Raw genomic sequence first — 25,890 nt, 5'->3', positions numbered from 1 at the left:
TGTAAATAGTTGGTTTTTGTATTATACGATTTATTTATTAAATTTTATGTGGAGTGAATAAATAAAAGTATATTTACGGTGGCCCCTCGAGACAAAGCACAAAACTTCAAAACATGTAAAAACTCCAAATCACGTAAAAACTCCAAAACACAACAGAAGTGCTCCAGGATGAGCTTTGTTACCTAGTGGCCACACAAGCCAGGAAGTATCAACGACCGGATTTGGTGTGTGGTAGTAACAAAAATTAACATTTTTTTTTTAATTATTTGAATACATATGAGTGCTTGTGTATAAATACACAAACAATACACATATGCTTTCAATTGTGTAATTTAAGTGATCTAGTAGCTCTGTTTTGGAAGTTCAGTTAACGCTAGAAATGTGTTTTGGAGTTTGTACGTGTTTTGTCTCTGGGGGCCACCGTATATATTTATATATAAACATATATAAATAAAACCACTTTTTTTTACATTAGTAATTCCTTTTGTGAATAATTTTATATTGTTGTCAATAATTAATTAATTAAAGCAACAAAACAACCTGAAGAGCCAGTTGGGAGCCGAAAGAGCCAGCTCTTTTTAGTGAGCCGAGCCGAAAGAGCCGGTTCTCTAAAAAGATCCGGAAATCCCATCACTACACTTTACCTGAAATTTAAGCTCAAGTCATTGCTTTTATTTCAGATTTACATTTCAGCTGACCCTTCTATACTTCTATTTTATTACTTACACTTAAACTTTTTTCAGTTTTCAATAAGTGCAACTACAACTCTTTTAAGTGCATCAACCCCCTAGTACACATATAACCTTACTTGACAGACACAAAAACTTGTAGTTGGAATTCATTTATATCTTATAATTTTCTACAGCTTCAGCCACAGTAGAGGACTTCCAGATTCGTCCACACTGCCTGTTTGTCCATTCGTACCGAGCTCCAGCCTTCTGCGACCACTGTGGGGAAATGCTGTGGGGACTTGTACGCCAAGGACTTAAATGTGAAGGTAAAATATCCTATTCCCATAAGATGAAATCATGAGAACATTATGGCTGAGGTAAAATTTTAAAAAGAGACACTATCCTTTTCTCCAGGTTGTGGTCTGAATTACCACAAGCGCTGTGCCTTTAAGATCCCCAACAACTGCAGCGGGGTGAGGAGGCGTCGTCCCTCCAATGTCTCATTGACAGGCGGGATAATCAACATCGGGCGTCCGCTCTCTGCTGAGCCTTCACCTCCCCACTACAGTGATGATGCTTTATTGGTCAGTACAAAAGCACAGACCTGTGGAACACAGTTTTTCAGAAATGTTGAAGTAACTTTTTTTGTTCTTTTTTTGTTGTCCAGTCTCCAGTCAGTCCTAGCATGGAGGTAAGTCCTCCCATCTTTTTACATAGAAATACTTCTCTAGGGTCATTTTTACTTATTGCATAATAGTGAACAGGCAGCCAAGTTAAATTATACTGTGCAATTCATTCTCCCATCTGTTAGTCTATTTATCATATAGTTCTTGCAGGCAACGGTAACCCCAGAGCTGAGAAACCAAACTCTAAATCTGCTGCCATAAAAAATCATTTTAAGTGTGACTTATCATGGAAAACAGGTCCACTGGCAAAAACTAGAAACGTATGAAAAACTTTGAAATGCTTTGCTTGTTTCTCCCAACAGCAGAAGAACCAGTTAGATTACTTTCCTGGTAGAGAGCGGCGATCCAGCTCACAATCATATGTTGGCCGTCCCATTGAGCTTGACAAGATCTTACTGTCAAAAGTCAAAGTTCCCCACACATTCCTGATTCACTCTTACACCCGGCCTACTGTCTGCCAGCACTGCAAGAAGCTGCTCAAAGGCCTCTTCAGGCAGGGCCTGCAGTGCAAAGGTGAGCTGTTGTTCTGAAAACCTGCTGTAGATGTTTTTCAAAGCTCTAGATGTCAAACTTAAAACTGTCTCTGCTTGTAGCACAGCTTGTCCAGTGTCCAAAACATTTTGCATTAAGATGCTTAAAGAAACCTTGTCCTTTCAGAATCATTGAGACATTTCTTTGGCTCAACCATGTAAAAACTACCAGTAGGTTTACTGTTTACTTGTTAATGTAACCATTAGATACTGTAATACAGTATAATACAGAATAATGATTTGCCATGGTGCTACATGTAATGTTGCTGTAAAAGGACTAGTAGAGAGACTGAATACTGAATGTGTAAAAACATTACCTGGATAAATAAAGACTCTGCTGATTGTACTATTAAAATATAGAGTTTAGATAATGTAGGTAGATTATTTTAAGTACCTGGGATAAATTCCAGGCAACAGAAGCAGTGTTGAGGAGAGGTGAAGAAGAGTGTGCAAATGGGGGGAGCTGTTAGAGACAAATGTCAGGGCTGATTTGTTACAGAAGGATAGTGAATGGGAAGTTTATGAGATGTTCGCGAGACTGGTTAAGACACAGTGACAAACAGATAGGAGGCCAAGCTGGTAGTGGTAGAGTAATGAAGATGTTAAGATTTTCATTGGGACTGAAAGTTAGTAAATTCTAGGGACAGCTCAGGTTGAGTGGTTTGTAGACAAAGTGACATAGTGCAAAGGAGGAATAGCAGATATATTCCACAATCAGTGATGGGAAGGTTACTTTTACAATGTATTCCACTACTGATTACAGAATACATGCCCCAAAATGTATTTTGTAACCTATTCCGTTACGTTACTCAATTAGAGTAACTTATTCTGAATAATTTGGATTACTTAATATATTATCAGGCAATTATGTAGGCAACTAAATGAATGTACTATTGCTCTGTGATCTTTTACTATTACTGAAGAATACTCGCCATACCAATACCAACTAGATTTTTAAATCTTAATATAAATGAGTAACAGTAGGGTGGACATTAGGTAAGGCTGCACTTTTTGCAGCGATCTCATATAGAAAACTATTGCGCGCATATTTTTTCAGGTCCGCGGCTCCGAACTGTAGTAAAGGGACCTCTGGCTAATACGTCGGGTTCCGTGTCGGGCTCGTAACCGAAAACTAGCTTTACTTTGTTGTCTGGGTCAACTTTGCTAGCGAGAGACAGAGAGAGGCGTTGAAAGGCTGCTCCAACGGAGCTTATTGTTTCGGAGGAAAACATGAACACAGTGTACAGTCGAGTCTTAACAGCTTACTTACAACTGGGCTACACTGCCCATGAGGCTACATTCTCCAGGGCTATGCCTGTAACACTCTGCTCATATTGCCTTCATAATAAATAATTTGTTGAAAAGTAATTTTTAAAAATATTTCTTCACATCATTATGCGGGCGCAAGTACAGGTAACATGGGCCGCGAGATTGACACACATGCATTAGAGCCTCTTATTGTGTGTTTTGTTTGAGTTTCCACCGGCGTGGAATTACCAGAAATAGAGAGGGCATAGCCTAACAAATGAAACAGGAAAAGACCGCTGTGTAATCCCTTTAATTCAACAAACTATTCTGAATACCACCTTTTTAAACGGTAACTGTAACGGAATACAGTTACTCTTATTTTGTATTTTAAATACGTAACGTCGGCACATGTATTCCGTTACTCCCCAACACTGTCCACTTTGTGATGTTGACTGGCTCTTGCTGGGAGGTTACTTAGCATTGGTGTTGTGTGACACATCTTTTTCAGCTCTGGGTAGGTCTGCTCCTGTGCTATTTTTCTCTTGTAGCTTAGAGCAGCGGTCCCCAACCTTTTTTGCGCCACGGACCGGTTTATGCCCGACAATATTTTCAGGGACCAGCCTTTAAGGTGTCGCGGATAAATACAACAAAATAAAACTAGTACCGGTAATGAAAAAAAGAAGATTTATTCATAGCACATGTGAAAAGACCCAGGAAAACCGAGTTAACGATAAAAACGATAACAAAATAACGCTGAAAACCGATAAAAACCCTGAAAACCATACATTTCACACCTGAGCCTCAACTCTCGCGGCCCGGTACCAAACGATTCACAGACCGGTACCGGTCCGAAGCCCGGGGTTGGGGACCGCTGGCTTAGAGTACACCCTGGATGGATCTTTGGAGAAAATCCATCCTAGTCACCAGAGCTTTGTTTAACAGTTTCTAGAACCTTGGTTATAGACATCATGTTGTACGCCCTTTCATTTAAGACGTCTGATGATGCAGTTCTATATCTCCCTGTTCCAACATAAGTGCAATTATGTTGGAACAGGGAGATATAGAACTGCATCATCAGACGTCGTAAATGAAAGGGCGCACAACTGGTGTGCAAACCAGTGCACAAATCAAGTAACATAAAGACATGGACAGTCTTGACCTCAACATGATAGAACACCTTCAGTATAAATGAGTGGGGACTGTGAGCCAAGGTGTAAGGTTGCAAAGGTTGGGCCAACATCAAACCCTATGGATTAAGAATAGGACATCCCTCAACTTCATAAAGGCATACGAGGAAATGCTTTTAGCAATATAGTGTAATCTGGCCGTTTTGGAGTTTTAACTGCATCATGTCTTCATCTGTATTAAGATTTTGAACAGTTACTGTGGAGCTGATGTCAAAGCCTCTTCCTAAGCCTTGTGTTCCTCTTTCTTGTTTCTCTCTCAGACTGTAAATTTAATTGTCATAAACGATGTGCGCAAAAAGTGCCAAACAACTGCCTGGGAGAAGTATCAAAAAATGGAGGTACCTACCGACACACAAACACATTTCTTTGTTTTTGTATTATATGAACACAGAGCGTTACTTTAGCCACCGCTACAACATCCATAAACCCCATCATAACTTAAAATTTTATTTTAAAATCAGGCTTGAAACTGAATAAAAATGATGCTTTAATTTCTTTTTCACACACACACACACACACACACACACACACACACACACACACACACACACATATGTATATATATATATATATATATATATATATATATATATATATATACATTCATGTATCTTTTCTGTGCTTATCCTATTTCCCTCCTGCCTCCATGTTCAACACCCTTTGCGCAATGTAGTCACCATCCCACCACTGCACACGTCTAACATGTCTAAACCTTGCCTCTCTAGCTTTGTCTCCAAACAACTCAACCTAAGCTATCACTCCGTTGCATTATTAATTCTCATTCCTAATTTTGTCCATTCAACCTTGACACTCATCTCCACCAACACCTTTGTGCACTGACCAATGCTTTGGATGATTGATCCCTGGTAATGGACCAGTCATGTACTTTAACTCCATTTGCCCCGGTTTCACTGTTACTCCTACCTGTCTCTCATTCACACATGTATTCAGTGTAAAGGGGCCAGAGCAAGAAGGGGCTGTAGACAAATACTTTCTTGGCAGTTTCCCTAACCATGTCAGCTGTACTTTTCCCAGTCATCTGGCAGTTCTTCCCTACAACCCTTAACTCCTTCCTAAATGCTGCATAACATTCTTCCTTCAGCTTCCATAACTTAGTCCTTTTCTCATTCCCTTACTCTTCTTGAGTTCCAAAGTCATCCTGCAGACTACCACCTAATGCTGCCTAGCTAGATTTCTGATACTACCTTGCAGTCTCCAATCTTTGTCATGGTCCTTCATGGTCTGTTTGCTGTTTTGGGTTTATGCTGGGTTGGGCAGATCTTGGTATGACCAGATCCAGGGTTCACTCTCCACCAGATTTTATGCCTCCTTTAACTGGTAATCTGGCTCCTCCGTGTCTCCTGTGGTGACACAAGCTTTCAAGTGTAACACCTTCATTGCCATGTGTCCCATTTGTCCCCTGCCTTAAGAGCAGCTCCACCTCCAGTGTCCCCTAACTGTCTCTGTCAAACTGGTCTTCTCCTCCTGAAATCCTTGATCAAGAAACTCTCAATTTCAACTCACCTGCCTCTTCACCTTCCTACGACTCTGTCCCCCTGCAAGTATCTCTTCCAGACCAACCAAGTAGGCAGTCAAATTCACTCTAAACAACACTCTCTGGAGCTATTCTGTGGATTATCCAAGGCTAACTCTCTCAGTGACTCAGTGACAGGTCCTCCTACCTGCTTTGTTTTGTCAGGAATCCGTGTGTTTACCTCCCCTTTCAACTTCTCACTTACTTTAACTCAATAAACCTGTTGAACTTTAGACTTGTCAGTGTTGGGTCCTGTTTTGCAGCCTTGTTAGCTGTATTGCCAATTTAGCATATGACGCCTTCTACAAAAATCAACCTCTGTGCAACTTTCTCCACTCTTATACGTCACCTTTTGTTTTGTTTTTTCTTAAAGCATGTGATCACCACTACTACCTGCTCTTCTGCAATTCCTTACATCATACTTTCCCAACACCTCATCAGCTCCCTACTCTTCACATACATTTCTACTGAGGTCTAATCACTACTGTCTCATCTCTGGGATACTCTCTACAGGTTGTTGAATATATTCTAAAATTTCAATGATAACATTCAACGTCACTCCTTCGATCTAGTTTCAAACTCATGATAGTGTCTGACACTCTTGACCTCCACAACACCACTTGTGGGCTGACAAGACAGCTGAACTTTTTGAAAAGTTTGTGTCCCGTTACTTCTGGCATGAGAGTAAAACAGGAAGCCATAAAAAGACCAACAGTCAAACGTGGTGGTAGTAGAGTGAGGATCTGAATGACTTTCTGTAATTGATGGAATCTTGAATTCTGCTCTCAACCTAAAACTCTGAAGGAGAATTTCCTGTCCTGAAGCTTAGCACACTCGGATTATGTATCAATACAAGGGTTTGAAACACATTAGCATAACACATAAGTCCACCTCTGAATGGTTTAGAAACACAAAATGAAGGTCCTGAATTCTATTGTTGCATAGAACTTCTGAGCCCAGGTGCAGAATCGGATGCCCTCATGGTGGAGGGTTGCCTTGATGACCATGATATTGACAGAGGGGGTAGCCTCTTGGATGACATGGATGAAGCGCTGGCCTCAGAGAGTGGCTTGCTGCTAGAGGCAGGACCCAGCGATCTCTGTGACATGCACGACCCTGACCTAGATGAGTCCAACCGAGCCATCAGGTACTCACAGAACAATTACACACAAAGAAAAATATATAGTACTGAGATGTTTCTGAGGCTGTGTTTTTTTTCGTGCCCCTTAAAGCCCCTCCACCAGCAACAACATTCCTTTGATGCGAGTCGTCCAGTCTGTCAAACACACAAAGAGGAAGAGCAGCAATGTGATGAAAGAGGGCTGGATGGTCCACTACACCAGCAAGGACACTCTGGTACATCTTTCTTTTTATGTTTAACAGTCTATTTACCTCACCAAATTTGTGTTGTGGATGTTGTCTTACATGAAGCAAACAGCTAGCGCCCTCAGGGTTTTTTGTTTGTTTGTTTTGTTTTCGTTCTGTTCACTGGTTCGGATGTTATCAGGCTTTGCCTCAGTCTTAGCTTTGTCATCTACTCCTTTAATTTCACCGATTCCTCTGTCTTTGTGACATGAAACAGTGGCTTCTCAGTCTAATGATTAGTCAATCAGCACCCTGGGGAGAATTCGTGTAATTGTTAAATTTTTCCCAATTACTTAAAGATGGTACACTTTAGAATTATAATTTAATTCATAATTAAATTATAAAAAAAGACCTGAACCATGTGGAAAAACACAGTTTATTCTCATTACATTTCAAGAACATGCAAAGAATCCAGTTGTGATGCTGTTTCTGAAGTCTTTGAGTGAAGGATAAGAGGACTCAGAAACAGGACAGAACGCGTTGCAGATATTTCACTATTTGTAATCAAAGTGCTGCTTCCAACTTTGTTTGACACATTATTATAAATATACACTTTGAATCGTACAAAGATTGTCTTAAGTGTTTGTGCTTCTTCCTATTTAAATAACGGAGATGGTAGGAAATATCGAAGAAACAAATAGTGAGAAATAATAAATGTTAAACTCATTCCTAATAGAAGCAAGAGTTATTTCTGAGAAAACTGCCACTTGTGGTTTGAGGATGTGTTGCTGTTCTGAAATTCTTCAGCTGCGTGAGTGTTAAAAACAAGTTGAGAGGCATTTACAGGTTGTCATTGTTTGTCTGCTTCATACTTATTTGCTCTCTTTTCTTTCCTCAGTTGTTTTGCTCTTTAATGTCACTCTTTTTTCTTTGTGGTATTCCCTTATTTTTCTTCCTCTTCTCTCTTCCAATGTTTCAGAGGAAAAGACATTACTGGAGGCTAGACAGTAAATGCATTACGCTGTTTCAGAACGACACAGGAAGTAAATATTACAAGGTAAGACCACTACCTTCCAGCAGTTTATTTGTTGCTGCAAAGTCATCACTGCAGGTGTGCCTGTCTTTTAAAGACTAACTGCTAAGTTTACAGTAGTAGTCTTTTTTGAACTTGAGTCTGCTGAGAGAGGCCTGATATACCTATTCTACTTTCTAAACTCAGCAGTCTGAGAGCAATGTGATCTACTGGTATGAGATATATGTTAATTCATATTTGAATGTAAATTACTTGCAACACAGCACACCCCTCAACTACAGATTCAGGAGGTACATCATGTATGGTGTACTGGTGCTGATACTGTAAACTGTATTCCACCCAGACCCCTGTACTTCATCCTCTCTGCAGGAAATCCCTCTGTCTGAAATCTTGTCTCTGGAGCCTGCTCAGAATTTTTCTCTACTTCCTGATGGAGCCAATCCTCATTGCTTTGAGATCGCCACGGCATCACTGGTTTATTATGTTGGAGAGAACCTGCAGAGACCTGAATCATCTGTGACAGGCAGCAGCATTCTGGTGAGATGCAGATTTAATCTGATATGATGCAAGATAGGTTCTCTAAGATCATAATTAGATTTGATATTATTGATAGATTTGATATCATCCTTAATGTGCTTGCATGATATCATGCAAACACTTTAAGGAGAAATGTTTTTCAACAAAGTCTTAAATCGGATACGTCAGAGCTGGCAAAATCAAGACATTTGTCACATTTGTTTTTCAAAATTTTGAAAAACTCACATTTACATGAAAGATTTAAATTCACAGTTGATCAAATGTCACTGAGTACTCCTTACTAAAATCTCTTTTTCTCCAACTCTGTTCTTTCTTACATCTTTCTTCATTCAGTTCAGTTCAGTTCAAATGTGATGATTATTTGCAGCTAGCAGGTTGTAGCCATCAGTAATAGTAATAAATCACACAGCAATAGTACATCGAAGATACTGAAGTGGGACATAACTACCATAGCTATGGTAGCTACCATAACTCGAACAAGGTAGTTGCAGTAGGCTAATGTTAGTTTTTAAATAAAGAACTTACTTCCAGATGTTTCTTTAGGTTGGAGTCTTTTGATGCTGAGAGCAGCTTGGTTGCTGGCAAACAAAGTTTGCATTGCAAGGTCAGATTTTGCCCATCCCATTCTTCTCATGAAGTGGTGTCAGAATTTCCAAGTAAGAAATGCCTTCCTGCCCGTTCACTGCTGGCTCTGTTGTGCTGGCTCTGGGTTCATTGTGTAACTGACACCACCAACATTAACTGGACGCTCACATTAGAGCCTCTTATTGTGTGCTTTGTTTGGGTTTCCGGCAATGTGTGGAATTACCAAAATTAGAGAGGGGATAGCATAACATATGAAACAGGAAAAGATTGCCGTGTAATCCGTTTATTTCAACAAAGTAACTGTATTCTAATTATCACCTATTTAAGCAGTAACTGTAACAGAATACAGTTGCTCATATTTTGTATTTTAAATACGTAACGCCGGTACATGTATTCTGTTACTCCCCAACACTGGTGACATGAAATAATAACACCCCTCAAATGCAATCATGTTAAGAAAGATATTTGAGAGATATTGGTGTAAAAATTAAGGGGGTGAAAGTTTAAAAAATGTCAGCTATAAAAATATTAAACTAAAAGACAGAAATCGAAAAAGTGACGTTTCCCCTCTGTGGTACATGGATTACAGTCTTCTTCTACCATTCATACTTAGTTATTTCTGCAATGAGAAATACTTTCAAGTTAAAATTTTACATAACTTACTTTAAAAAAAATCAGAAACTACTAATATTTTTAAAGTTTGTTTAAAGTGATGAAGTGCGATTTTAAAAATCTTTTCAGATAAAGTTAGATCAAAGTACAGTACTAATAATTCCTATATGTCTCATTCAGGATTCAGACTGCTCTAAAGACTTGTTTTTTAAACTCTTTGCATTTGTGAATTTATGTTTTTCTGATAGGAACTAAATAACTAAATATTTAAAATAAATATATAAAAACAAAAGACAAAATAAAAGCATGAATTCTCCATTCAATTAGCCATGAGGGCTCCCCCTGTCTTCCTCTGTGGCCGAGTACAAGCCCCTTAACCCCAGAAATGGGCCCACTGAAGGTTGCCAGGGATTGGCAGATGCAAGTGGACTTGGATCCCACAGAGATCGTAGCACCTACTCTGCGACCAGACCTCGTCCTTTGGTCTAACTCCCAAAAACTTGCGTATGTCATTGAGCTGACGGTACCATGGGAGGAAGCAATTGAGGAAACATTTGTGCGTAAGAAGCTGTGGTATGCCAACTTGGCAGCTGAGGCAGAGGACAGAGGCTGGAAGATCAAGGTGCGCCCGGTGGAAGTGGGATGCAGGGGCTTTGTTGCCAGTCCAACAGCAAAACTGCTTAGAGAGATTGGGATCAGAGGACAGGCGCAATGGCAGGCTATAAGAGAATTGGCTAACACTGCTGAGAGGACCAGTCACTGGCTATGGTAGGGGTGGGTTTTAATAATCGATTCATCAATTAAAATCGATTCTGGCTTGGATAACGTGATATCGATTCATTAAAATCCTGAATCGATTTTTTAATATAAATGTATTTTGCCCGAAATTCCAGAATCTCAGGTGAAACGTCACAAAATTTTGACAACCACCAAACAGCTAAAACAGTAAATGAGAGCAGGTACACGGCTTCTGCACAAAGACGTAAACACAAAGCGCGGACCCGCGGATCAGAATCAGTGAGATGTGACTTTCTCATCCGACGGCACGGACACGGTCGGGGCTGAAAGCCAACAGCTCGCTGATTCTGATGTTTCGGCTGGTCCGCGCTTTGTGTTCGCGCCCTTTTTGCGCTGATTCTAAAGCTGTTAGTTTTATCTCTCTCCAAACAATATTGACCAAACCAGCAGCAAAAGAAGATCCAAACTACGCTTCACATAAACATCGTCATGAATTCACTCTTACTTTTGCTGTTTTGCTTCCACCACAATAAAATCCCACTTCATGCACAGCTCTCTCTCTCTCTCTCAGTGTACTTCAAGAACAGTTTCCCGTCTATCCCCGAAATCTGTTTTCTGCATTATTCGCTTGCTTGTTACGCACAAGACTACCGTTATTTACAGCGCTGTCGGCTGATGTTTTTTTTCCCTTTTACTTACTTCCGAAAAGAAAACCTAATTTCTGCCGTTCAATAGGCTTCTGAACTTTTTAAAATTATGCAAAATGCAAAACGCTCAGCTGTGTCTGTAATAAAACCGCTGTAACTTCAGAGGTAATGTTCATGTGCTGGTTAATGGTTTTCTTTGGTTTTTGATGTACTGTGGAATATTTTTATAAAATCCCAGGCCAGGAAAATCACCTTCATGTTTTTCTGTGTTTTATCTTCAGCTACTTTGACACTGCTGTCATGCTCACACCTTTGATAAAGTCTCGAAAGTGTCAGCTTCCTTTTTATAGATACAAAAATATGTAAATGTACTGATCTGAATTATAATATTTCTGACTGTCTGAGGCAAAATTTCCCAGATTCAAATCCAATCGAATCGAATCGTGGATCGAATCGATTCAGGACCTTGTGAATCGGAATCGAATCGATTCTAGAAATCAGTGACGATACCCAGCCCTACTAAAAAGGGCTGCCTTGGGTAGCTAAGGCAGTCAGCTAACCGCGAGACACAAGCCCAGGATTTATCAACCCGTGGTGTGCCTACCTCAACAGGGGGCGTCAAAAGGGTAAAATATAACATTAGAAATTTTGCTGGTTGACTGATACAGCTGTCTCAGGGCCTCCTGGGGACTGTGCAGTTAACCTCATGGTAGTGAAACCAAAAGGAGGAATGAAAGAAAAGAAAAATATTCTGCTCTTCTCCCCTCTGCTCTTCCTCCCAGTGGGGAGGTAAAGCGTACAGCCCGATCTGGCAGGGAGGTGTGGGAAGCCAGATTGGGCGCCCCCCTTCCAGCTATCCTCTCTGCTCTCTCCTATCTTGTTCCTTTTTGTCTTACTTCTCTCTATCACCTTTTCTATCCCTTTGAAGAAGTGAGGCTCCATAAATGTTAAAGAGGTAAGTATTATTTCTCAGTTTCAGTGATGAGATAGAAGAAAATAAACTGTAGAAAACTAAACAGAAGAAAGAAGAAGAAAAATAACAAAAACCAGTGACACACTGGCAGGGCCTTCTTAGATGAGGGTGCCTAGTGATAAGGGCCGAAACACCCAATGAATCTAAGGTCCACTATAAGATCCCTAATCCCTAAACCTAACCAAGGAAGAAAAAAATGGCAGATTAGCCTGGGTAAAAGACTGAAAGCTCAGGCACACAACGCTGTATGCCGCTGATAAAGTTTCTGAGCTGCCTTTCCTCATAACAGCCAAGATTTTCTCCATTTGAAGCAATGTATTATCAGGGATTGTAACATCTAGTCCTTTTACTGAATCAAATTGTGAGTACCAGAATTGTGATTTCAGGTCAGCGGTGTTGGGCAGGATGTGGCTCGAATGTGGGAAATGGCCATCCAGCATGCTCTGATGCCAGCGGTTTCTACAGGAATTTGCCACAGTTCCCACCGCAGTGGACACAGTACGTTGTTGTAATATTATTGGCCTGTTAATATTACATGTATAAGTTAGCATTTTTTGAAGATTTTTTCTTTCTATCTTTTTAACAAAAAGCTTAAAGGGAGTTCAAATAAAAATGTGCTGTTACAACCACTTGATTTCAACAAATTAAGTGATGAACTAGTAGCAGACAATCTCAGCCACTCATTGAAAAAATGAGTTGAAGTCTCAAAGCTGTATACATGTACAGGGTCACACCTATCTCAACCACATTAAAGTATTTCCAGCACAGTTTTCACTTTGTCTCCAGCCAGAGACTATTTGGAACAGATAAATCACAAATTCAATGTATGATTTCTTTCAACTCAAGTATTTGTATCCATGTTGCTACTGAATTCTCCCAGAGAGTCTCAGATCCATTCAGGGCCAACAACACCCACACAAAACCCATCAGAGATATTTCAGGCATTTCACTGACGTCAAACCATCATGACTAACACTTCAGTGTGGTCGTAGTACCTTTTATGATTAAAGAAATGTGTCTCAACTAGCAGATTGCTAACTGGTTCACATTTATCACATATTTATTTCTAATGCACACCAGAAGTGTGGCTTAGAGTAAACAAGTTAATATCCTTTTACAGATGCCCTGTTTTTATTGTTTTTGCTTCACAGAGAGATGTGCATCCGCTGAAATCTGTCCTTCTGATGTTGATGAAAAAAAATCTCATTTCAACTGAAAGACTGTGTTTCACAATGTATATTATCTCAGATGCTTTTTTAATCATACAAAATCACAACAACAGTCAACTTCACATTGATAGGTAAAGACCTCAGAATAACAGGAGGATGCTAATTCACTGTTTTTTGTTATCCTGTTTTTTTTTATTCTAATCTTACTTGTGTCTCTCATTAACAGAGGAGATTTCAATCAGTATTTCAGTTTCCAACTGCCAGATCCAGGAGAATGTGGTAAGAGAAAAAATACAAATACACACACACACACACACACATTTTTGGATTGCTTTTGCATAAAGTCTGTGGCTCCATAATGTAGTGGATAACATATTTGCTTGTTAAGCCAAAGCTTTGTGGTTTGAGTCCAGCTGGAAAGCCAGATCAGGAAGTAAGGCCATCCATTGCAGTGATGACCCCTTGTAACAAGGGTGTAGCTTAAGGAAGCTTCTTCTTCGTGCACCATATTACAAGGTTTAATTCTCTTGTAAAGTGTTTTCTGGCATTTGAGGACAAAATGAAATCGCTATGCGATAAGACACTTTACCCTACTTGCCTACTGGTGTTGGCCAGAGGGGCCGATGGCGCGATATGGCAGCCTCGCTTCTGTCAGTCTGCCCCAGGGCAGCTGTGGCTACAACTGTAGCTGCCTCCACCAGTGTATGAATGTGAGAGTGAATGAATAGTGGTATTGTAAAGCGCTTTGGGTGCCTTGAAAAGCGCTATATAAATCCAATCCATTATTATGACATCGACGACATCAGAATACCAAGAGCCTCTAAAACTACTGACATGGCCGTCTATCTCCATGTCACCCGCTGGTTAGTAAAGTCCTTATGTTATATCATGAAGCCTTGTGCTGAGCATTTTCACCTTTGCTGTCTTGGTGTTTTGAGACTTGAGGGTAATGACTTTTCTCTGACAATTTCTTAACCAATGAGGATTCCTTAACTAATCTCAAACTAGCCTATAAAACCATCAGGAAAGTGATGTCACAAAGTAAGGGAGCCAACCAATTTTTATTTGAGATCAAAGTAATAAAGCTGAGAAACACTGAATTGCAGAATGTCACTGGCAAATAAACTTCCTTGCAGATACCTGCTCTGTAAATAAGAGTTAAAGAAAGTGACAGTGTTCTTTCAAGATCTACAAGTTCACAGGGCAAACAAAGCATGTCACAATCTTCATCAGGCAAGAGTGCATATTGTGTTTTTCTCTCATTTTAAATGAGACACTGACTTGCTTTGACTGAACCTTTGAGACATTTTTGCACCGAGGTTTCACCCGACCTTCCACTAACGGTCAGTCAGTTAAGTCATGTGGTAGGATGTGTCCCCCTAGGCATGATGATATTGGACAGCTAATGTTTTACATGGATGACCCAAACCTGAATTAGATGTTACATCAGCACCATGCTTTCATTCATGCTTTATTTCCTGGCACTCCAACTGACACTGCACTCAAACCAGCATCAGGACATGTTGTTTGTATACCCACACTTATAAACAGAGTCCCCATCTTCAACCTCTGACAGACAACACAACATCCTGTTCATACTCAAATCACCTCCATCCAGTTCTTTTTTTTCCTGCTTTCTGTCACTTTCTTCTTAATTTGCATTTGAAGACTTCTGGGTCATGTTGCAGAGATTCCCAGAGCGTGTCACTATGCTTGAAACACTACATTTACATCAAAAAGATTTACATCAGGCTCCAATATCTGCAAATTCTATTCATTTTTCTATTCATTGCATTGCATATAAATGCAACTGCAGAGAACATCAAGTCCCATTTCTATGCAGACGTGCACCTCGCCGTCTCCAAGGTGAGCACGTCTTCAAACACCTCAAATGGAGATTACTGTGATTACTCACTCAGCCAAACGGTTTCCATGGTGACGATGGTAATTACGCAGTGAGCTCGGGGAAGGGGGAGGAAGTTTATAATATTGTATTTCTGTTCTCTTTGCTTGAGGTGTGATATTAGGCTGTCAGCTAACAGGGGAGAAAAAGGAGACGTAATTACAGACAAATGAAGGAGAAAATATTTTGCAGCTTTGGTGTCAAAGCTGTGGAGGATCACTGACGTTGTGTAGTTACACTGAGAGAGGTGCACAGTAGGCTTTCTCTACCAAAAAATTAATTCCGGAAATCTTCTCTGCCAGGTGATGAATTGATGCATTCACTTTTTTTTTGTTGAACCCACTTTCTGTGAGCCTCCCTTGCTTTCCTTCATTGCAGTTTTCCATTCAAGGAACTTAACCATGACCTGAAACTTTAATTACAGAAACTTGCAGTTTCAGGCTATTTTAAACCCGAGAAAGGTATGTTTTATGGCCCAGAGTGCATAAGAATGTTTTACAACTTGTTGTCATAGACTTTATATAAAAAAGGACCTACGGTGTCTCCTGTGTGTGAAAATGTAAGTCAAGTCAAGTTAATGTTTATTTCTGTAGCACACGTAAAACAAAAAACTTAATAGAGAAAAGTACTATACAAGCTATACAAATGATGACTAAATTAGCAACAAATATGTGCTAAAATACACAGTCTCAGTAAGACATAATCAAAACCAGTGCTTTAAGTGGGCCGGTACGCGCCGGTACTCAGTACCGCCACTTCTAAATATAGCTCTTGAGAGTACCGCCACCTCTCCATGCGCCCAGAACGTGCTTTTAGCGTACCGGTACTCTCATTTGCACATCTGTTATAATCGTTTGGCTGCGCTGCCGCTTTTCAGAGCGCCCTTCACAAGCACGCTTCCTAATTCGTCCCACCGAGAGCAGAGACTACATTACCCATACACCAATGTGTTTTACAAGTGAAAAGCGCATGCGTCGCTTTTGCCGTTGTCATGTCAACTCAACGTGGTCCGGAGAGGGTGTGTAAAACGCGCAAACAGCTGCTCGGTTAAAATACAAAAACAATGAACACTTAATATGCTCTCCTGGCTTCAGACTCTGAGTAGTAAAAGAACAAGGTCAGAATCAGAGGACTCGCTGGCTGACACCCCACCAAGCCAGAATGATATCGCTGCAGGTCAGACGCAAGCTAATGAAAGCTGCACTAGTGCCGCAGCCGCGGACGACGGCACTTTTTGCGACGACGAGGACGAGAATGACACCATTTCTACCGATGACAACAGCCGCGTTAGCGAGCATGAGTGGCCAGAATGTTGGTCCCAAGCACAAGTCCGGTATTTCTCCACAAATTACAAGTGGCTGATCAGCAGAAATCAAAAGTTGGGTCGTAGTGTGTGTAGTCAAGTTTGTGCTCGCGTGGACATGCAGCAAGGGCAGAGAGTGTCGCAGGAGTGGAGTGGGTGCTTAATCTCGTCTTTTGGAATGGACAAGGCTGCACAACAAAACTCACTACGAAAGAAAATAAAAGAGCACAGAGACTCAATTTATCACAAGAAAGCAGTTGAAATAAAAGAGAAGGCAACACAAAATACAATGCAAAAACACAATGAAGATATGAGAAAGGCTGACTACGCTTCAACTTGCAATGTGTTTAGAACAGCTTATAAGATTGGCAAGCATGGGCGTCCCTTTACAGACATGCCAATAGATGTCCAGTTGCAAGTCTTAAATGGTGTCAAGATGGGCAGAGTTTTGCACTCTAATAACTCATGTGCAAATATACTGGATCACATTGCAGCTGAAATGAAAAAGAAGGTAGTCAATGACATAGTGATGAATGAAAGAAAATTGTGTGTGCTCATTGATGAATCCACTACAATAAGTGGAAAGTCTGTGCTTGTCGTGTGCCTGCGGTCAGCTATTTCCAGTGAAAATCCAGACACAATATTTTTTGAACTGATTGAGCTGCAGGGGACCACAGCAAAGGACATCACTGAAGCACTGTTAGGATGTCTTCATAATAATGGCTTTGACCCTCACTACCTACAGGAACATTTGTTGGCATTTGCTTGTGATGGAGCCTCAGTGATGCTTGGGAGGAAAGCAGGAGTTGCTGCGCAGCTTTGTTCCAAATTCCCTTACCTGTTTGTCTGGCATTGTTCCAATCACAGACTGGAACTGGCAGTTTGTGATGTTTTGAAGGAGGTAGGAATCAACCACTTTAAAATATTCTTAGATCAGCTTTACTCCCTCTGCCATGCATCACCAAAAAACCAAAGGGAGTTAACCGAGAGTGCTCACAATGTTGGACAACGTCTCCTTGTGATAGGCCGTGTTTTGTCAGTGCATTGGGTTGCTTCAAGTGAGAGAACAGTGAAAGCAGTATGGGAGAACTACCAAGCTCTGCAGGTACACTTTACAAGTGCTGCTGCTGATACCAGCAGTGACTCAAGAGAGAGAGCAAAATACAAATTATTTTATAATTTATTTTATATACATTTTGTTAAAAATAAATTTCAATACCTTTTTGCACATTTTATTTATGTTCAGTAGCTCTTTCTAGCTCAAGCAAATCCGCAAACTAATAAAATGATTTATTATTTTGTATAAGGTTGTCTGTTGACTGTTGTATATAAAACCCATTCAATAGTTGTTGTTACCTCAGGGGAGGCGGAAAAAAAATAGAGTACCGGCACCTCTTTTGGGCCACTTAAAGCACTGATCAAAACAACAAACAGGGTTTACACAGTAAAAGCTATGATATACAGCTTAGCTAGAGCTGAAAGCCAAAGAGAATACGTAGGTTTTTAACCACATTTTACAAATCACAGGGTGACTGGGTTAGCTCTTATGTGCAATGGTAGGTGGTTCCAAAGATTAGAGGCTGACACCAAAAACGCTCTGTCACCTCTATTTAAGCCTGGCTCAGAGAACATCCAACTTAGTTGGTCTGTAGACCTAAGTGCTGTGGTCGGAGTGTAGGGCTATAAATGTTTAGTTAAGTTGGGTGGGACCAGTTCATTGAGACTGAGACATTGTTTCTTTCCCAGTAGGTGGGGGGGAAACTTCTCAATTTTAAAATGAGTTGTATTGGCACTTAATTTGATCTATGACCTCAGGAAACAACGAGGAGAATGAGGTTATGGTCTCAATCAGTAGTTTCAAGATTTTTATTTTTTATCATCTTTTTATTATTAGTCTTTTGTAGGTTGTGGTCCCCGTTATAGTCAAACAGAATCCCAAAGAAGGTCATGCTTCAGGATGGACCTATTCTGTATTCCAATTGGTAAAAGTCACTTGTGATGTTAACACCAGAGCACCTCAGTAAAAGCACCAATGGGTGACGTCATAGCGGACGGTGTTTGCTCTGCTAACTTGACTAAAGGATTTTTTTTTAGTTTCCATCTTCTCATTTTGGATCTGCATATGTTATGCTTGGTTTCAAAACATCTGCCATCGCCCAACAAGCATTTCCTAATGCGTCCATTTGTAAAAAGACTGAGGACAAAACATTAAACTTCAGTTCCATCCTCAGGGTGGCATGCCCCTGCAACCAGCTCTTTTATCTCCATGGGCTCATAGATTTGGACACCCTGAACTTCAGCCTCTCCCTGCATCCATTATCCTTTGGCAGGGGGTTTAGGCTTCGCTACACTGGTCTCAGTCATTTATTTCACTTTCATTTGACCCTTTTCTTGGACCCCATCTGATGATTTATGAATTGCTACTCAGACTGTGTTTTGTGTTTTCCAGGACATCAACTCAGTGTATCAAATCTTCCCAGACGAGGTTCTTGGCTCAGGACAGTTTGGCATTGTGTATGGAGGTAAAACCTGAATTTGAGACACGCTGTCATTGCACCAAATGCATAATGTTTTCTTTTTCAGCACAAAAAAATTAATCTTCTATTTCCAATACATGTAAATGTATTTTTTAAAATTCTGTGACTTTATTCTCCTGTGGAACGCATTCTTCATCTATGAGACTCTGCACAGCTAAAAACACAGGAAATATTACTTGGTTTTAACTTAGAAAGAGAGACAAAAAATCAGTTGGGCAACATGAAACTTAATCACAATTCGTTTTTGTTGTTTCAGAAAAAGGTTTTGTAAAACGTGCCACAAAGAGCCCGATTCATTAAGATGAAATGTAACCTCTGTGAAACACAGTGCAGGGAAAAAGTTCAGTGATTTTGTTTGTCGACATAAAACTGCAAAAAAATTGGAAATTTCATCTGTGGTGCCCGATGTTTAAAAAGTTCAATAATCCTGAGAAATATCTTTAAGCATGGGATAAGATCAGGGAGTAATTGTGACCGCCAGGTCCACATGCAACAAAAAGACACGATTCTGTAGTAGAAATCACTGCAGCTTTATCTCAGGGCACCAGCTTCACTTACTACAGTTATTTAATTCTGCTCTCTTCTTCCAATCCAGTATCACAGAAAAATTATACGCACACACACAAGCACACAAGCTCAAAACTCCTTAGCTGAGGCTTGGCTGTCGTTGTGTTTGCCAACACCATACCCATATCACAGATATGTGGTTAGATTTTGAGGATACTAAAAGTAAGACCATAAGGATGTAGAACTTTCTGTATTCACAGTGGTGCTTAAACACATATGTTAATAATGATTATGTTGGTAAAGAAAAGCTCCCATTAAAAGGGGATCCTGGAGGACACAAGGTAAGATAAACTTTGGAAACATTCTTCAGATGTCAAAGTTTACCTAACCAACGCTCCAGAAATCGAGAATATTGAAGAATATTACATTTACAGTGTTTAAACCCATGAAAACCAATTCTCACATTCAGGTTCTTCAACTTGTTGCTTTGATTACATTCTAGAACAGCTGAGTGTGTTTGTGACTCAGATTGGGGTTTTATTCCACGCAGGTAAGCACAGGAAGTCCGGCCGAGACGTTGCCATCAAAATCATCGACAAACTCCGCTTCCCCACCAAACAGGAGAGTCAGCTGCGCAATGAGGTGGCCATCCTGCAGGTAAACACACACACACACATCCATGCTGCTCAGGATACTGTTGGCAGGGAGTAAAAGTTCCTGTTGTGAACCGTGGCAACACTGTAGGGGTGTGACATCTGAAAATATTCCTGCTCTGCCGCCGCTGCTGCTACACACACCTGCACATAAAACACACTTGAGTTCACCTCAGCTGATATCTGTTCTGCTTGGCTGCTCAGCAGACTGGAGCTGTTTGGGAAATGGCTTCCTGCTACCTTTGGGGTCCATATCAGCTTTTTTGGCATTTTATTTGAATGATTGTTGTAGCCGTTAGGGAAATGGGTGAGGATGCTTTCGGATCTTTGAATCTTTAATCATTAATATCGTTTCTATAAGAGGCAAAGTACAGTGGATACAATTTTACGTTCTTCATATTAGAGAGAGAGTTGTGGTCAGTGTACACTGTCACATTTACTTAAGCTTATTGTATAAAGTCATATCATGTTCACCCAAAACAGATTTATCCTCGCTGAAGTGACATAAAGTAATGTCTATGAGCTTGGAACAACCAGAGCTCTTCACAGATTGGTTGGATGGGATCGTTGAACCAAACAAGCACGCTCATTTATACAACTGCAGCGTCTACATAAACCACCCACACATATTACAGTATGACAGTGTTTTTTTCAAAATATAAGCCGTGGCATTCCTTTATATAAACACTCTCAGAACTGCGTGTTTCATGCCTTTCACTTAGCCAAGTCATGCCAGCACTGCTTAAGTTCAACATCCTGGTGCTATACCCATCCTGCTCTCTCTTCTTCATCTTATGAGCATCATGTTTTTGCTTTGGTTTGCTAAATATAAATTATAATGTGAGCCAGGACAGGAAGTACAAGTAAAGAAGTAATATATTTGCCACCGTACCTCCCAGGGAGAGAAGCAGGCACACTTGTTCTTGATCAAATACATCTATGATAACACGATATTATGCTCTCTGTTTCCCAAAAATGACAACATAAAAGCCATAATAATTTAAATATTAGTTTATTGAAAGTGAAAATAGCAAAAACAGCGCTATCCATCCTCCGAGGCCATTAAAAATACTCACAAGTGCCATCGTGATTGTTAATATTCCATATCAGTGGCTTATTGCAAACCAGTCAGTGCATTCAAAGCAATGGTGGGAAACCTTGCATCTGTGGGATTAGGGACTTCGACATGTATTTCCCACGTTTGAAGCACGCTGTCCCTGTTTCGCAGTCATCTATTGCAGAGCAGAAGTTGCATCTCTTTCCCTTCTGTCTCCTTGTGTTGGCTTCTTGTGTGACGTGTTGATCAGGGCCAGGCTCAGATTGCTGTGCTGCCATTGCCACTGCTGCTAAAGCTCCCACGCAGGGAAGATGGTGTCATTTTTGCATGCAAAGAGTCATGAGGGCCTTTGACATAAATGTTTCCTTTGCTGCCTCAGAGCTATCTTCATCGTTCATCTTGGAAGATTAGGTGAAGCGTTTTTTGAACAGAAAATCTTGATGTTATAACTTTCCCACTCTTAAATTCACAGCTCAGATGAATTTATTTTATACTAATATTTACTTATATGTAAAACCCCTCATTAGATCTCTGTTTTAATCTCAGATTAGGATAAAAGACTGTAACGTGTTAGATTATTTTGTTACATATTGTGTTTGTGTCATGGCAGTCTCTGACGTCTGACTTCTGTTCCTCATGTGCATCATATGTGATCAGTCCTGTGCTGTTTTACTATTTCACTGTTTTGAGACTCACCCATAACACTTCAAAGACCTTTAGGTGCCTGTCATTGGAACCTAGACACATGCAGTGAGAACACAGACAGTTCTTGTGACAGTGTCAGGGTAACTCTTGAAGTCTGTTATCACTATCCCTTAAAAATGTTACAAAGACATGGCATGTACAGTTTTCAGAGTTTCAAGAATCCTCAAACTCGTTGATTTTCGTTCAGTCAAACTGAAACAGCCTCAGTGTACAAATATTTTTACCACCTTTAAAACTGTATAAAATGTTTCATTAATATCATATTTGAACTTTAAACCATCAAATTTCAGAATAAAAGAAGTACACCTAGTTCTTCTGGTGTCAAAAAACAAAACAGGTCCAATTTGTCCCAAAAAGCATGCAAGGGTTAAAATGAAGAAGAAGGTGCTTGTGTTGTTAAATTTAGATGTGGACATAACTCTATTCACAATTCATCTTAATCTGTATTCCAGTTTAATTAAACCATCACTGCATACAAATAACATAAATGCTAAAAAGTATGCAATTCATAGTAAATACTTAGGATTAAAGCATTTTTATTACCAAATATGGTAGGTTCACCTGAAGAAATCCAATTTTAAAAATCTTTAACTGAATCTCCCACCCAGGAGATTGTAAACTGTTCTTAAACTGTCTAAACTGATCTCTCTTGTCCTTTCAGAGCCTGCATCATCCAGGGGTGGTCAACCTGGACTGTATGTTTGAGACACCAGAGCGAGTGTTTGTGGTCATGGAGAAGCTTCATGGAGACATGTTGGAGATGATCCTGTCCAGTGAGAAAGGCCGACTTCCTGAGAGGATCACAAAGTTCCTGGTGACACAGGTGATACTTTGCCTCAATTATAACATCACCCTGTCTGACCCTAACTGTAAAAACAAAGTCACAAAGGTTTGGGTCCATAAATTTAGCCTTTGTTAAGAAAAATCCAGTGACAACATCCAGGACAAATGGTAAATGGATTGATTCTTATATAGCGCCTTTCTACTCTCCTGGAGTACTCAAAGCACTCTGTACAACGCCTTCGATGCTTGTTCCCTCCTGGGAACACGGTGGGTCTGAGCCCGCGCTGGAATGGTAGCGCTGGGCAGGATGGCTACTGTGTTTGCTGTGGATTACTCCTCACCCCCCACCCAACCCTGTGGCTTGTCACGTGTTCCATAATGTTGTGCTGTGGACATTTATGTAATGCTAACGATCTCCGACCTGTATCCCCATGTGATGTCTGTGTTGTGTGTGTAAGGTCGGGGGGGGGGAATCCTATTTCACTGCACGTGGCGAATAAAGCCTTGATTGATTGATTGATTGATTGACCCAATCACACCCATTCTCACCAGCACTTTCTCTGAACTTAGTGCTTTCTCAGTACATTTACACACATTCATACTCCGATAGATGCATCGGAGAGCAACTTTAGGTTAGTATCTTGCACAAGGATACTTGATATGCAGATTGGAGGAGCCAAGGATCGGACCACCAACCTTCCGATCAGTAGGTGACCTGCTCTACCTCCTGAGCTTAGAGTGTTTAATAATCATGTTACTGCTGATAGGAATTACTGGAAAAATTCTGATTGTATAGGTCTATAATCTCTGCTCACATTCAGCCAAATGATGCAACACTGATCAGACACTTCACTGTGCACATGAACAATGGGTAAGAAAATGAATAGAACATAACTGAAGGCAGAGACTCGCAAACCAGCAGTAACTAAAGATGGATTCAGTAAAGGCCTGGCAGAGCATCTCAAAGGGAGGTTGTAAAGTTCAGACAGTAAGTGAGTCTCATTTGTGTTATGTTGCATTGTGCTTTTGTCAGTTATGTTTGTACTTTTGACTGGGGACTAAAATTGAAATTAAAACTGAATTGAATTGAATTACGGCCTGATCATAGTATTTTAGTGTTCCCCTTGCATAGATTTACTGCCTGACCGGTGCCATTAGCATTGAGTGTTTGACAAGAGGTCCAACATTATTATAGCAAATGCAATCTGTGTTTTTCTGTCTCACTGTCAGATCTTGGTGGCGTTGCGTCATCTCCACTTCAAGAACATTGTCCACTGTGATCTGAAACCTGAAAACGTCCTGCTGGCTTCTGCAGACTCTTTCCCCCAGGTAGTATGTTTATGTGCTTGGACAGTACCTGTTTTTCAAATGGAGATGTGTATCCACCCTAAGTTTAAGTATCTCGGGGTCTTGTTCACGAGTGAGGGAAATGGGAGATCAGCAGACAGATTGGGGCTGTGGCTGCGGTGATGTGGGTGTTGTACCAGTGCATCGTGGTGAAGGGAGAGCTGAGAGTATAAGCTCTGGATTTACCCGTTGATCTACGTTCTCACCCTCAACTATGCACACGAACTCTGGGTAATGACCAGAACAACAAGATCATGGATACAAGCTGCCTCTCCCTTAAAGAGCTTCGCAATCAGCGATGGGGTTAGAGTAGACTCGCTACTCCTCTACATCGAAAGGAGCCAGTTGATTAAAGTGTTTGTGACGAAGTTTTCGGTGGAAAAATGCAAGCGCTTCCAAAAGAAGTCAGTTGATTGGATGGGTTATTTGTCAGTTATCCTAGGTAAACCTCAAACAATCAGATCAACAGAGCAAGCATGTTCTGAACCTGAACTTGCTGAAGCCAGTTGGGAAAGCAAGGCACAAAGCGTATCTTTCAGGCATTGTATGGTGGACTGAAATGGAGTATTACTATCTTAATGTTTTAAACATTAAACCCAATATCCTCATCAGCACTCACTGTTTTTCTCAATTCAGCTGCTGGCGTGTTGCTGCAGGTGCTCTATCATGATTCAGCCTTGGTTCTGCATATTATTCATGACAATATGTAATAGTAATAGAACTGCTCTGTCAAGTAGATGTTTTTGCTAAGGCTGAAGATGATATTTGTGAGACTGTTAAATAGATGTTGTGTTTCCACCCAGGTCCTGCACCGTTTAGATAATATTGACTACCTTTATTCAGGCTTATGCAAATAATCTGTTAAAGGTTTCAAATTCTCAGTTATTAATATCTTGTAACTTTTAGTATAGCTGTTTAAAAGTTGTGTCAGAATTCTTCTAATTTCTAATTTTATCTGAATTATCTACAGAAAAATTTGCATGTCTTGACAACACTGGCAAACAACAGTAGTAAAAAAAATGATGTGTGTTGAGTTCCGAGCTGCAGAAAGAGTGAAGTTATGCAGTGATAGAAACAGAAAATACAAAACACGCACATGTATTAGTATTTGTGGATGCAAGCAATAAAAGTTGGACATAGACACTCCATTAGCTGTCAGTGTAACTATTAGCAGCTTCCTTCAGTGTTCGGTCTTTAGAAATAGCTGTTAGTGTCAGACAGACTAACTGTTAACTCTAGTGATGCATCATTTAGCTGTTTGGCTCATAATTCCTCACATGATACTTAGTGTGTGTATCATCTGCACAGCCTGTTCCTCTGAAATATCATGAAACAAACAAAATGCAAATATCTGGCTCCGGTTGGAAGAGATGTGTTAACGTTCGCGTGTCAGCCGGTTGCCATAAACAAGTGAAATCAATAATTTTAAAGAATAATATGACTTTTATCAAAATCCTCTTTTTTATCTTTCTCAGAATCAGTTGAGGTAATTGGCATCAGATTTATGTCTGTGTTAGTAAAGAGAAAGTATGTAAACTAGTTTAATACGACTGGGAGAAAGAGAGATGTTGTTGGCATAGCTGAATAAAACTGTCAGTTACAGTTCTGTTTAGTCTATATAACTAATGTACACAGTTAGT

At 40.3% G+C, this 25,890-nt stretch overlaps 1 protein-coding gene across 1 annotated transcript in view; it reads left to right on the top strand.

The window, feature by feature from the left end:
• Positions 1-25,890, top strand: part of prkd1 (protein kinase D1) — an 80,736-nt gene that overhangs the window by 33,387 nt on the left and 21,459 nt on the right. The window contains exons 3-17 of the mRNA XM_080871024.1: positions 866-997; positions 1,086-1,255; positions 1,339-1,362; positions 1,660-1,870; positions 4,583-4,660; positions 6,802-7,003; positions 7,089-7,212; positions 8,141-8,218; positions 8,564-8,731; positions 12,673-12,784; positions 13,682-13,734; positions 19,111-19,183; positions 20,256-20,362; positions 22,782-22,943; positions 24,134-24,232. Of these exons, the coding sequence (XP_080727150.1) occupies positions 866-997; positions 1,086-1,255; positions 1,339-1,362; positions 1,660-1,870; positions 4,583-4,660; positions 6,802-7,003; positions 7,089-7,212; positions 8,141-8,218; positions 8,564-8,731; positions 12,673-12,784; positions 13,682-13,734; positions 19,111-19,183; positions 20,256-20,362; positions 22,782-22,943; positions 24,134-24,232 (1,793 nt within the window). The remainder of the gene's footprint in view (positions 1-865; positions 998-1,085; positions 1,256-1,338; positions 1,363-1,659; positions 1,871-4,582; positions 4,661-6,801; positions 7,004-7,088; positions 7,213-8,140; positions 8,219-8,563; positions 8,732-12,672; positions 12,785-13,681; positions 13,735-19,110; positions 19,184-20,255; positions 20,363-22,781; positions 22,944-24,133; positions 24,233-25,890) is intronic.

The sequence above is a fragment of the Rhamphochromis sp. 'chilingali' genome, assembly GCF_963969265.1.
Source record: "Rhamphochromis sp. 'chilingali' genome assembly, chromosome: 21".
Taxonomy (NCBI): domain Eukaryota; kingdom Metazoa; phylum Chordata; class Actinopteri; order Cichliformes; family Cichlidae; genus Rhamphochromis; species Rhamphochromis sp. 'chilingali'.
This window is presented reverse-complemented; position numbering and strand designations above follow the sequence as displayed.